At 40.1% G+C, this 13,761-nt stretch overlaps 2 protein-coding genes across 4 annotated transcripts in view; both read right to left on the reverse strand.

The window, feature by feature from the left end:
* Positions 1 to 803: 803 nt before the first annotated feature.
* Positions 804 to 6,806, reverse strand: mdkb (midkine b). Of its 2 annotated transcripts, none has more exons than XM_072672300.1 (4): positions 6,715 to 6,806; positions 2,921 to 2,997; positions 2,657 to 2,824; positions 804 to 1,551 (listed from the first exon to the last, which is right to left on the reverse strand). In XM_072672300.1, the coding sequence occupies exons 2-4, from the start codon at positions 2,994 to 2,996 to the stop codon at positions 1,358 to 1,360; spliced, it is 438 nt and encodes a 145-aa protein (XP_072528401.1). In that variant the 5' UTR covers position 2,997; positions 6,715 to 6,806; the 3' UTR covers positions 804 to 1,357. The 2 variants fall into 2 exon arrangements, with proteins under 2 accessions (XP_072528401.1, XP_072528402.1); XM_072672301.1 differs by having other exon boundaries at positions 6,711 to 6,806.
* Positions 6,807 to 7,893: 1,087 nt separating this feature from the next.
* Positions 7,894 to 13,761, reverse strand: part of dgkzb (diacylglycerol kinase, zeta b) — a 28,333-nt gene continuing 22,465 nt past the window's right edge. For both annotated transcript variants that reach the window (XM_072672303.1, XM_072672302.1), the window contains 9 exons: positions 13,717 to 13,757; positions 13,390 to 13,580; positions 11,794 to 11,901; positions 11,245 to 11,279; positions 10,833 to 10,882; positions 10,588 to 10,708; positions 10,446 to 10,482; positions 9,776 to 9,875; positions 7,894 to 9,474 (listed from right to left, as the gene is read on the reverse strand). In XM_072672303.1, coding sequence (XP_072528404.1) covers positions 9,358 to 9,474; positions 9,776 to 9,875; positions 10,446 to 10,482; positions 10,588 to 10,708; positions 10,833 to 10,882; positions 11,245 to 11,279; positions 11,794 to 11,901; positions 13,390 to 13,580; positions 13,717 to 13,757 — 800 coding nt within the window. In that variant the 3' untranslated portion in view covers positions 7,894 to 9,357. The remainder of the gene's footprint in view (positions 9,475 to 9,775; positions 9,876 to 10,445; positions 10,483 to 10,587; positions 10,709 to 10,832; positions 10,883 to 11,244; positions 11,280 to 11,793; positions 11,902 to 13,389; positions 13,581 to 13,716; positions 13,758 to 13,761) is intronic.

The following is a 13,761-nucleotide window of genomic DNA, read 5'->3' on the forward strand; positions in this document are numbered from 1 at the left end:
CTACAACAGCAGAAGACCATGTCAGTCAAGAACAGAAAGCTGAGGCTGCAGTGGGCCCAGGCTCACCACAAATGGACAGTTGACACACACATGGTAGGGTCACTGGTAGAACAGGAGAATCGTAGCATGGTTTTTTTAGGGTTTCCATAGTGTGTCTGTGTGTTAGCATTAGCATTAGCCTCTACTGGGTTGTGAATGTACTGTTCAGTGCTGGTTTACAAACAAAGCAATGTTCTGGGTTAAATATATAGTTTTAAATATGTTCTTATGTTCCACTGTACAATACGTGCCCACTGCAGACTCTAAACCTTTTGGGAACGCTCCCCAGTGCTGCAAGCACAATCATAGTTTGTCAACTCAGACTAGGAATGGTTCCAACATCTTATGAAATCCATGACACAAAGAATTGAAGCTGTCCTGAGAGCAAAGTGAGGCCCTACACAATATTAGCATAGTGTTCCTAATAAAGTATGTACTCACCAGCACTCCTCACAACGACATGACTGTGACCTTTTGATCCTGCTGTGTTCCTGACAGTGTAGGCCGTCAGATGCTGGTTTTGCTGCATCAGCAGCTCTTGCTACATAAACCCCTGCCTGTCTGCCTGCGTTCACAAAACCATACTGTCACACTTTAAAAAGCTTGTCATCTAATGAAACATTAAGAGGCTGTACGCACAGGGCTGGCTTAAATGTGCAGAACGACCTGCTCCACCTGCCAATACTGCATATTAACTATGCCTGTTTTGGCTGTAAGATTTAGAGTGGGGTGTGGAGAATGACTGTTAGTAAAAAAAATGCATGTTATTGAAAATACACTTTTCTTATTTATTCACAGACCTGAAGAAGTAATCAGTTAGTGATGCAGACAATTTGATTGTACAATGATTACAAATCTACAAACATAGACATGTTTTAAGCATAGATACTTGGTGGTGGTCTACCACGGCAAAGAGTACTAAAAAAATTGACATTTCATTTCATGTAAGACACACAGATACTGTTCCAGTGGCAGTTAAATCTCGTTTTCTATTGTCGCAGACATTTTGCAAGGGCCAAAAGTATGGTGTTTGATTTTGTCCTACACCTTTAGTAAACACAGTGGTACTGTGTGGTTTCCTACTCATATATGAAAAGTAAATTATAGTTAACAACGTTCTACAGAAATGTAAAAATACAACAACCACAATTGTACCAACAAAACACAGAATCAAATATAGATAGGGTTACAGTTTCTTTCCCTCATTGCAGATTAACTTCCACTCAGCAGCACTACACTCACCGTACTGAGTGTTAAAGAGGGGGTTCAGGGGGACGTTCCATTGAGAATGTGGAGGGAGAAGGGGGAACAGCAATACTTAGTTTTCCTTCCCTTTCTTTCCCTTCTCTGGGCCCTTGGATTTGGGTGTCTTTGGAGTGCAGGGTTTGGACACTTTAATGGTCGTCTGGCAGTCAGCGTTGAACATAGCTTTCTTCAGTGTTCCAGATCTGCTCCGAGTGCCTGTGGATGTGTCGCACTCTGCCCAGCGGGCAAACTTGTATTTGCAATCAGCTGAAGAGAAATAAAATGAATGAACAATGAATCCGTTCAATAGGATGAAAGCTTAGTTTTCACTGTGATTGCCGATGCTGAAATTTGACCTGCCTTATTGTGGGAATAACCACCCTTGGCTCGGATGACACGAGCGAGACATGATGGTATGGTCTGTGTTAGGTGATGAAAGGTGTTCGTTATAGAGGTTAACTGATCCACAGTGGAGCATCGATTGCTCTGTACCACTCACCAGAGTCGTCGTTCCCCTCTGGCATCAATGGCCCGTGGGGCACCACTGTTATGCCGTTGGGACATACTCAATGTGTGAGAAGTGCATTCTCGCTACACTTTCACTACGCCGGCTCTAGAACATCCCACAACGTAAGCGCTTTCTGAGATTCTTCCCTTCTCCACCCACTGTCGCAGTCAAATCAAAATATTATGACCACCCCTGGTAAGGAATGAACTTGAACATGACAGGGTTTGCTGCACGTGTGGTAGCATCTCGGAAACAGCTAACTTCATGGGATGTTCTAAGAGCTGCTGTAGTGAAGATGTACTGAGAATGCACTTCTGACACATTAAGTATGTCCCAACAGCATAACAGTGGTGCCCCACGGGCCATTTATGCCAGGGGGGAACGACGACTGTACCGAGAATGGACACATTGAGTGCCTCCCAACGGCATAACAGTGGTGCCCCACGGGCCATTGATGCCAGAGGGGAACGACGACTGTACCGAGAATGGACATATTGAGTGCCTCCCAACGGCATAACAGTGGTGCCCCAATGGGCCACTGATGCCACGAGGTGGATGTTCCCACTATTAGGTAGGTGGTCATAATATTCTGATACGACTGTCTACTTACACAGTAGCGGAGTTCAGACAATACACTCTTCAACACCTATACCCTCAGAATTTGCTTTTGGCCAAAAACTGGATAATATTTTCTAAATTATAATTACTAAAATATATAACTAATTATATATATATATATATATATATATATATATATATAACTAATTATTATGTTAAATTGATAAATTATGGCTAAATTGCCACTTTCAGTCTTGTGTGTAATGATGCTCCTTCTTCTACAATACAAGGCATGGCTTCTCTTACCACCAAAGTCCTTCTTCCAGTTGCACGGCACTTTACATTTGTGCTTCTTGGACTGCTCGTTGCAGGTGGCCTCTCGAACACCCACCCCGCAATCTCCGCTGTTGGGCACACATCTCCCAAACACCCACTCCTCGCATTCTGAATCCGCTTTCGCCTCCTTCACCTTCCCTGCAGGAATATACAGATGAAAATATTATGGTATATTTATATCACTAATAAACAGGCAAATGTGGTGGTGTTGTCATGAGTGCAGAACAAGCTGACCTTTTCTCTTTATGGCTTCTGCAGTGATTGTCAGAGCAACCAGCAGCACGATCGTAGTTGAGAATACACTCCGCATCCTGTGAACAGCAGTTACCAACATCATCAGCTGAAACACTATACACATGGGCCATCATTCAAACAGCTCCACTCTTATGTGGAAATGCAGCACAATATACATGTGCAGTGGTATCATCATCTATATTTCTATATAGCAGAGAACTGTAATAGAGACAGCTGAAGTAGCAATTGCCATTGAATCCTGATCATGCAGTGGGGAAATCGGTTGATTTGTTTTGATAGATGGGATAATGGCAAGGCCATTGTATTGTACCGAATTGTATTTTATTCAGTATGTGACCTTCTATATAACTGCTGTACTCTACATTTTTTATCTGTGATTGTTTAGAGGTGTGGATGTTTTGTGTGCACTGTAGTCTACTGTGCTATTAAAGACCATTCCTATTCAGTGTAAAAAATCATTTTCATGCAAAAAGGTGATCTTTTTTAGGCCTGTTTGCTAGCGAGAGATAAGGCTTATGTTATCAAGGCTAATATGTCTCAATATATGTCTTGATATTAAGAGTAAAGACAAGTTATACTAAATAAACAAGTTTCTATGCCATTAATTCCAGATATGATGTCATTATTTTTGAGATATTAAGTTGTTTGTTTAGAAACTAGGTAATTATATGAAGGTACTAAGGCATGTATGATAGTTCTGAGATAATAATTCATTACTTTGCTGTACTTTGCTTCTTCTGGGAATTTTAGTCATTGAGATACTAAGTCATTTATTTTAGATACTATAATTATTTTGAGGTACTTTGAGTCATTAGTTTGATACACTATTACACATTATTTTGAGATACCAAGACATTATTTAGAGTCATTATTTTAATATATAAGTCATTGTTTTGAAATGTTACTACTTTGGGATACTAAGACATTAATTTGAGATACTAAGTCATTAATTATCTTGAGATGCTATCGCATTATTCACTAAGCCATTACGCTGGGATACTAAACCATTTTTCTGGGATACTAAGCCAGAATTTTGGGATACTACGTGATTATTTTGGGATACTAAGACAATATTTTGGGATACTAAGCCATTATTGTGAGACACTGTGCCATGATTGTGAGATACTAAGCCATTATTTAATAAAATATGATTGCCAGCAAGACATATGGCTTATATTATCTGGACTAATGTTAGACTAAAGACAAAGCAGATTAAATAAACAAGGTCCGTCATTATTGTTTTAAAAGTTCCAACCATGGTTTAATGTCTCTACATCTTGGGGCTGTGCCAACAAATGACATGATGGAAATAAATAAATTGCTAAAAGGCTGCTCAGTATCACACTTGTTGATACAAGTGGAAAGACTTTGTTTGAGTAAACCTAACACAGCCATAAAGACACTGAGAGCTGCACTACAGCACAGTGCATGCAGCACTGGCACAATAATATCCTGTGTGGCATTTAAGCAGTGTCTGTAAGCCCTCATCTTGTACATGCTGCAGTCACCTGACTGGATATGAAGACGTAATACACCATATAGACATAATACAACATATATCTGCAAGCTGTAGTCTACTTGCTGGGGCGCTTCCTGTTGTATTTGTACCAAGGCCCCTCACATCACGTTAAATATCCAAAAAAAAAGAGATTTTAAACAAACACTGGGACCCTGAATAGACCCTCATCACGAAGCTTTCTTTGCTAATGACACCCAGTATCACACAGAGCTTCCAGTGTGTGTGAGTGCATTTAAAGAGCCTCTCTCTATATATTTTGCCCCTCTCTCCTTAATGCACACACACCACTTCTCCTTTTCATTATCCTCATCCCTCCATTAAAAGCAGCCCCTTCTTCACAACCACAGCCTGCAGCATGGCTGCCATTCTTTACCGCCTCATAAATGTAGAGAGGGGCTTTTTGTGGGAATAGAGGCAGAAACTCTGCAGGGGTGCCCTCCCCTTCCTTCTTCTTCCTCAGCCTGGGCCAGAGAGAAAGAGAGAGCGATAGAGTGAGAGGGATAGAGGAGAAAGAGAATATATATATGTATGTGTGTGTATATACTGGTGTATATATATATATATATATATATATATATATATATATATATATATATATATATATATATATATATATTTCTCCTCAGCCTTGGCCAAAGAGAGAGAGAGAGTGAGAGAGAAAGAGCAAGAGAGGCCAATGTGCTCAGTCTTAGAGGATCCCGATTCAGTGGCTCCAAACAAAGGCAGCTCTCGCCTGTTTTCCTTCCCTTTTTAAAAGAGCCCTGAACACAGACCCCATGCTGTGTCTCTCGACAGGCCTGCTGAATGTAAGCTTATTTGCATGGGAAGACAAAAACAGCTCTGTGGAAGAGTATGGTGAGGGGACAGGGAGTGTTGCCTTTGGCTGAATATGCAAGGCCTGGACATTTTGAGAACTTCCTCATAGAGCGCAGAGTTCACAGGCAAACATGTTCTGATGAGGTCTGCTCTCTGAGGTCGTCTCTGAGCAGCTTTATGACATGTTCTAGATGTCAATGAACACACCTAGGTATTGAGGTCTATGCTGCTAAAAAATCCAGCAGTTCATTTTTTTAAATATATTTTTTGAAATCCTTCCCATTATCTTATGATCTTGAAATACTAATTCATAATTTTGAGATACTTATCTCACTATTTTAAGATGCTAAATCCTTCATTTAAATCATATTTCATTAATGCACGATGCTTGGTCATTATTTGAGAAACTAAATCATTGTTTAGAGAAACTGTCATTACTTTGATATACTAAATTGTTATTTTGAGATACGAAGTTATGATACTGAGGTCCTAAGTCATTATATTGAGATACTAAGTCATTATATCGAGATATTATCTCATTCTTTTTACGATACACTAAATCATAACTTTGAAATGCTATCATTATTGTGAGGTACTATCTCATTACTTTGAGATGCTAAGTCATTTTCTGAGATACTATCTAATTCATTCGAGATGCCATATCATTATTCTGATCTTGTTATTTCGGGATATCATTATTTTGATATACCATGCCATTGTTTTTGAGATACTCGCATTATTGTGAGATACTACGTCATTCTGAGCTGCATTCTCTTCATTTGTGTTACATATTTTTTTTATGAGGTGGGAATGGGCTTCCATATGCCGTGCAACCCAAAATAATACGAAGGTGGGTTATGGCAATGCAAGCAGCCCCGGTCTGTAACACGCAGCAGAAGCAGGTCAGCAGAGCTGGCACCAGCAACTGCTCTGGCGCTCGAGGAGGCAACATCTCCATCACTGAAGTACCCTCCGGTCCCTGAGAGCCTCACACGAAGCAGAACACACACTACACACTTCTGATGGCATAGCTGCTTTGAGGGTCTTAAGCCAAGACCCCGAGCTGTGCATTTTGTTTGGTTTTCGTTCTTTCTTTTCTGTCAGATCAATGCTGATGTTTTTTTATTCCTTTTTTTTTTCTTTTAAAGATGAACCACTGACTCATCACAACAGACCACTACCTTCATCTGTACTCTACTGTTTCTAAAAAATAAAAACAGGACGGACACAAAACAACGAAAACACCAGAGAGCAACGAACAGGGTAGAAACTGCACAGTTAAGCAAGTGCATGCCATCGACAGTAAATTTACCAAGCAATGGAGCTAAGCAGTTACACCTTCAATGAAGCCACAGTAGACCTTCTTTTCGCTTTAAAGCAATGGTTAAATTAAATTTAAAAAAAAATTGTCCGATAATATAGAAATGAACCTACTTGCCTTATCGCTGAGGGAGAGGTCCTTCACCACCAGATATATCTATGTCTGTCCTGCTTTTTCAGGCGACAGCTCCCCCCTCCGCTTCGCGTCTTTTTCTTCCACCCGTTTTCGGACAAGCCCCGCCCCCTTGCGCTCTGATTGGCTGGCGGTTCAAAGGACCTCGCCGAGTCTGAGGTACAATAATCAGCAAATCCCAGCGCAGGGGGGCGGGACCTGTATGAAAACGGGTAGGAAATAAACTAAACCCGCCGTCACCTCGTCTAGTCTTTGTTTTTCTGAAAACTAGTTTGAGCTGGTCGCACTGGACTGCCTTTAAATGTGACACCATTACTGCACGTGACATAAAGTTGACATGAAGAGCCATCTTTTCAAAAATATATATTTTAATAATCTATATGCTTTCTCCAGTGGCTGCAAACATGCTCAAAACATGCCGAGATTCATTCAGAAGTGATCTTCTACCAGCCATGTACTTTTGCTCAGTCCTAAAAAATATATAAAAATATATTATATATATTTATATAAGCACAAAAAGGTAAATTCAGTTTAAAAAGCGAATCATTTAATATAATAGCATGGCCATTTCAGCTCTTGACCAGCATTGGATGTGCGGTCATTTAAGTTTGATGGTTTAGCTGGTCTACCAGTAAGTCAACCAGCTACTCCATCAAACTCAAATGAGACCACGTATACTATTCTGGTAAAGAGCAAGCAAGGGATATTACATAACATAACATAACATGGGGCAGTGGTGGCTCAGCGGTTAGAGCGCCAGGATATCGATAACAGGGTTGTGGGTTCGATTCCTGGGCTCGGCAAGCTGCCACTGTTGGGCCCTTGAGCAAGGCCCTCTCTGCTCCCCAGGTGCTGGAGTTGGCTGCCCACCGCTCTGGGTGTGTGTGTGTACTCACTGCCCTGAACACATGTGTGTGTTCACTACCAGATGGGTTAAATGTGGAGGACACATTTCGCTGTACAGTGACCATTACATATACAGTATTTATGCAATATGTTACAGTGCTTAATTTACTTTTACATATTTGTATAATATCTGTGTGTAAGGCAGATATAGAACACACACACACACACACACACACACACACACACACACACACACACACACCAGTGATCAAGAGAAAGAATCTGAAGTTTAAGAACTTTATTGTTTTACAAGCAGACAGTAACAAACCAGCCCACACAACAAATACACAGCGAATAACCCTGAAATACTTCTATATAAAATATTACCTAGGCATATGTAAGTCAATAATGTGATACACATGCAGAATATTGGAGTGGTAGTTATTCACATATTTCATTAAACGCTCAATTTTATACATATGTATGTATATATACACATACTGTCTATCTTTGAATTGCACAGCAACTCGAAACAGAGCATTGAGGACGCACTACCTAACTCAAACATGAGAACACGTTAAAAATGCTCTGGTAATGATGGCAAACGGCACTCTAGAAAAAAATCGTATTAAATCGGAATGCAGAACCCAACATCCTCGGTAAAACAATCTTAAATCAGCAGGATATTTGCTAACAGCATAACAGACTCTTGTACAGACTAATGTATACAGGACTGTTTTCATTAAAATAGCAACTTATTTACTACAGCCTGAAAAGGAAAAGTTAAGACATTAGAAAGAAGACATTTAATATATTTTAATAGGTTTTTCTTTGTTATGCCCCCCCACAGCAACTGGTCACTAATCTGTCTGAATTATAATCCTACAACTATGTTATCATATTTCAATGACCTTGCATTTGGAATGTGGTCTTATATGGCTAATTCAAACACAGGGAAGGAAGCCCTCAAAGAAACTTCAAATAATGACCTATGATTTTGGCCCCTCATCATTTACAGTGCAGAAATTTCAGGTATCTATAGTTTAATATATTCTATAAACAAAATATAAGCACAAAGTAACATTTTTAAAAGCCTAGTATGCAGGTGAATGCAGGATCAGGAAAAAGAGAGACAGTAAAGTCAAACATTGTTACTTGATATGGCGTACATAATAATACTAATAATTATGTTTATCTTTGACAAAACTCAGAAATTCAAGCATTTCCCAAAGACAGAAACAGCCCAAAAACAACAAGTAGTAAGTAGATATTAATATTCCTAAAACATTAATAAAAACTGACCGTGGAATTGATCATAAGCATCTCAGAATCTGACTATTAAACAGCATGTCTTAATTAGAAGAGTGAGAAAAAGAGAAAAGGAAAAAAAACAAACATTCACTCAGTTTATTCCCTTCTCTTAAAAAGAACATTTGAGGTTTAGACGGTTTGCTTTGTAAGATTAAAGAGCCACAGTAAATTTAGTTACTCTAGCCCTGAAGCCCAAGGGTTCTGCACATTATTTCCTAAAGGAGCAGGCAGCATGTAGCTCAAAACAATCCCCAGCGTGAGGACACAAGCACATTCATGCGTTCTTTCCCACATGAATGTCAAAAATGATGAATTATTTGGCATTACAATCAAAAGAGAAAACAACAGCCTCTTTTCTGTGGACATGTTGTCCCAGTGTTCTCATTCAGCCATGCTCTGAAAGCGGTTTCCAGATAAAAGGAGAGTTTTCCGGAGGAAGTTTTCCAAAGGAAGGAGAGTTATGGCAGTTGTTTACACTGCAGTCTCCTGGTCATCCCTCTGGATCATTTGGTGGTGCTGCCGGTTCTCCAGATACTCAGCCAGCACTTGGTCCTTAGCTCTTTCAGCATGCGCCTTAGGAGTGTCACCCTGAGGAGAGCACAAAGAGCATCAACGTAAGACTTTACTTATCTTACCCACGTACACTGACTCAACAGCCGGTAATGGTAGCGAAATCCCATTATTTCAGGTGTGTTATGTGATATCTAATGTTCTCTAAGAAATATTAAACACCTGCATGCATCCTAAAATCTAGGAAGAGTAAAATGAAAGGAATAATTCAGGCCTATTCATTTGTAAAATGCAACTTAAGAAAAATAATATTTTAAGGACCTGCAGTGAAAAAAGAAAAAGAAAGGGTTGTGTTCCCGCACCCCCAAGCAGGGCTCACCTGTAGATCAGTCTTTATGAGGGAAGCTCCCGCCTCCACTAAATAACCACAGATCGTTCTATGGCACAAAGCTGCAGCCTTATGCAGAGCTGTCTCCCCACTGGACAGTGTGTTCCCACAAAGACACAAAAACAAACATCTAAGACCATTTCAAATATTATTAGTTAAAAAGGCACATAAGCCATTTTTTTAATGCATTATACATTTTTCTTTGATGTCCACTTTCAACATCTGTGCAGTTTTATGTTGCATCACTTTCAACCCCCACTTTATCCTTTTCAACAGGTCGTTTCTGTTACTGTGCCTTTAAGACTAAACAGTCTGGTTTGAAAACTGAACAATATTTCCCTGCTGTCCAATGAAAAACATGCATCTCCATTTTTGTCTGTTTTTAGTTTTCTCCGTAGTTCGAACCCTGTAGCTGCTCCTGTACACAGTGTAAATAATTATGTATGAATACAGTAATAGAAATGCTCCAAATTACTTGGAATAAGCTCAACTGTAAAGTCACCATTCCGGAGACACATGCTTATTAAAACCAAAATGTGAGGGAAAACAGTCTTCCATTTTGAGGGCCTTTAAAGGGGAAATAATGAACAGGGTCTCAAACCCCACATTTTGCGGCAGAATGATCTTGGCAGGATCGTTCATTTCTTGCACTTCCACTTACGTCTCTTTTTCCATAGCATCCAGTATACTTGGTGGAGCTATTCAGCAGGCCATGAAAAAGAAAAGAAAAAATACAATACTCAGGAAGAACTGCACACAGACAGCACTAATTCCAAGTCAACTGAATAACCATGCCATCATACCATTGTTTATGATGTATCTGACCATGTCCTTGTTGCCCACATCTACAGCATAGTGGAGTAGAGTGCAGCCCAGGGCATCACATACTGCCAGACTGGCTCCGTCCGTGTGTAGCTCCACTAGCTGCAAAAATAAGAAGACTCATTTCAGTGAAATGTTTAGGTGTGAAGAACAACCCATAAAAGCTCACACTGAAATCATAGAAAGCTGCAGTATTTAAAAAAACAACAAAAAAAAAAAAACAAACCTTTTCAAAGTTTCCTGACTTCACACTTCCAATTAACATCTTGATCGTGTCTACAAATAAATGAACAAGACCAATTTAGTTTCAGGCCAGTGTGTAGTCTTCTTACTGACATTTCCACAAATAATGAACCAAACAGGCCAACATTACAAAGATTGCAGTGACTGGTCACTTATAATCACATATCTGTAAGACCTACAACCCAATCAAATGTAGCCCAAGAAGTCTGTTTAAAACTTTGCAAGTAGAGCCATGAGCACAAATTCTCACCACACTATGCCAGTAAGTCAAGAGCTTGCAGCTTAATTGAAAAAGCCTATTCTGCAATTTGCCCGAACATTTATCATAAGTTTAAGTTCCAGTAAGCATGCTTCCCTGCAGCATTTGCACATCTGTATAGAATTTTCTAAGCTACCTTTATCAGCTGTATTCCAGATAGTGTCATCCGACCTGTGAGTTCAGACAAACAGAGGAAGTACTGGGTCATTAAATGATCAACGTTAATGATGAAAAACATTGACATTATTTAAAGAATTATTTACTGCATTAGTCTAGGACAGGTGCATATGTATATGTGTGTATAGGTCAGTAATGAGTGCCAGGTACAGAGCTTTATTGCAGCTGTAAAATTCTCGGTTTTTGACTGCTCACAAACACAAGCAGGAGAATTTCAAGTCCAAGCTTCTTTTTTTGAACTTTTTTTTGCATTCAGGTTGGAACATGTTTCTGTTTTTCAAGTGAGAGAGAAAGAACAAAGGTGCTATTTCAGTTCTGGCAGCAGCCCTAAACCTGCCGTGCTATGGTAGGTGATCCAACTCCCCAGCGTGCCTAGAGCTGACTCAAACCAGCGACTCTCTGACCGCTTCATATTTCACACTTCTCATTACAGGCAGTTTAATATGGGCCAGCCTGTCACTGCTAAGAATGAGCCCAAATGCTTACTCTGTGCGACCTAAACGCTCACCTGCAAAGGCCTTTATTTGTAGACACCACTGCATCAGTCTGTCCCTCTACGTTGGTGCTATCGCAGGACAGTCGCTTCCTTTGACCTGCCGCCAGTTCCTCATTAACCCTGCAGGAGATGTGCAGGAGGAGAGAACAATAGAGAGCCTAACAGCACTGCTGATATGTTTGTAGGTCCATAATGAGCGTCTAGGGAGTGAGCTTTAATGGAGGGGGTGGGGGCATTTAATTTACAGTAACAAAACATTGCCCATGGAAGAGAAAAGAGGTCTGGCAGATGGTTGATGATCTGCAGAGTGAACATACATGCTCAATGCAGGGGAGGGGTAGACGCCATATGTGTCGAGACACAGATTTACACTAGGTAGAATGCACCAGCCAATGGCCAGTGGCCAGTGTTCTTGAGTCAGTCATATGTTTGCCATTTCTGAATGAATTTAGAAAGGCTGGGCTAAAAAAGATTACATTAGTTAAAGCAACATTATGTAGTTTTTCTGTTAAAAGAACAGCTTCAAAATCATGTTGATGCCCCACTGACTTGTAATAGGGAGAATAGCATCTCTATCGTTGCCACTACAGACTCAGCATGCCAGAAACTACTGTGTAACTTTGGTGAAGCGTGTAAAACAGCTTGGACAGACTGCTTACTGCTGCATAAATCAGAGTCATATTCATGTAAAATCCTGTAATATTACTCAACCGCTTCAGTCCACATGCTTCTTTCACCTTCACTGACAGTTCTGGGTCTCTCAGCATGTCCAGAAATGCATGTGTAAAGCATGTTCTTCAGGCGGTGGATCGAGTAACACTTCCCGACTGTAGGGGGAGCCCAGGAGCAAGAAATACTAATTCTCACATAATAAGTCCGGTTTAAATAAATAAGATGTTACTATAATATAAGTTAGCACATTTTACTTATTTGGTTCACTAATGCTATTCATACCATTAATAAATACAGCAGTCATTCTGTGGCACAAATGTCACACACACACCAAGCAATTCAACAAACTTAGAATGCACATACACACTCCCACAGTGAGCAAAAGATTGCCGTACACATGCACATACAAAGTAAGCATGTGACAGGAGCAAACATAAGACTTGATTGACCAGAAGGCAGACTTTCCAGACACAGATTTTCAATGAGGAAGCCCCATGGACAGTGTAATTTAGTGTAATTTAGTGCAATTTGGGAAGGGTTGGGGGACAAAACAAACAGCACACACCACTCCAAAGCTTTTTGCATGACTGAATTTGATCTTACATGCAAACCTTGCCATAGCAACACTGTTAATAGTGTGTACAATTTGAGATCTGTACTTTCTCTGTTTATGTAGCACCTGCAGTATGCAAATGTTTGGACACTCAAGTAAAAATACGTTTTAACAAAAGACAGTTGAAAAAAAAAACTCAATGAGGGGAACAAAAAATCAATATGCATTTACTGTTTTTTTTAATGTTTAAAAAAATCTGTTCTTCTTGCAAATTTAAAACTTTTTTTTATTACAAAATCAAGGAGTGCCTTAACTTTAGCAAACATGTGTCCCAATGCACTGGATTCTAATAATGGCACTAGTGCTGTTTACACTCATTTTACCTGCATTGTGGAGAGGTGGCTGGTGAGCATGCTGGGAAGGCAAACTGGTCAGAGCTGTTGGAACTCTCTGCCACCTCCTCCACCATCCCCGGCATTCCCGGCGATGTGCCCACCGTCTCCTTAGTGACCAGCTCCGGGTCCAGGATAAAAAGCTCATCCTGGGAGATCTCAGTCACATAGTTTAGATGCTCCTGGAATCAACAACATAAAAGACAAGCATTGTATGATCACACCATAGAAACTAAAGCAAAATGATCTGCATTTAAATATACTTTTCAGATATTCTGATGCAACAGCAACTCAACCATTAATATATTTTATGCATACCTGGGCACGGTCGATTCTGTAGAAGCGATCTGCAGTTGTAGCTGC

Source organism: Salminus brasiliensis, chromosome 2, assembly GCF_030463535.1.
Source record: "Salminus brasiliensis chromosome 2, fSalBra1.hap2, whole genome shotgun sequence".
Lineage (NCBI taxonomy): Eukaryota > Metazoa > Chordata > Actinopteri > Characiformes > Bryconidae > Salminus > Salminus brasiliensis.

Excerpts from the sequence above, each read along its gene's own strand:
- mdkb (XM_072672300.1), bottom strand. The coding sequence starts at position 2,996 with ATGCGGAGTGTATTCTCAACTACGATCGTGCTGCTGGTTGCTCTGACA. Across the intron at positions 2,825-2,920 it reads AGAAGCCATAAAGAGAAAAG|GGAAGGTGAAGGAGGCGAAA; the intron begins GTCAGCTTGTTC and ends ATATTCCTGCAG. Across the intron at positions 1,552-2,656 it reads CTGGAAGAAGGACTTTGGTG|CTGATTGCAAATACAAGTTT; the intron begins GTAAGAGAAGCC and ends ATTTCTCTTCAG.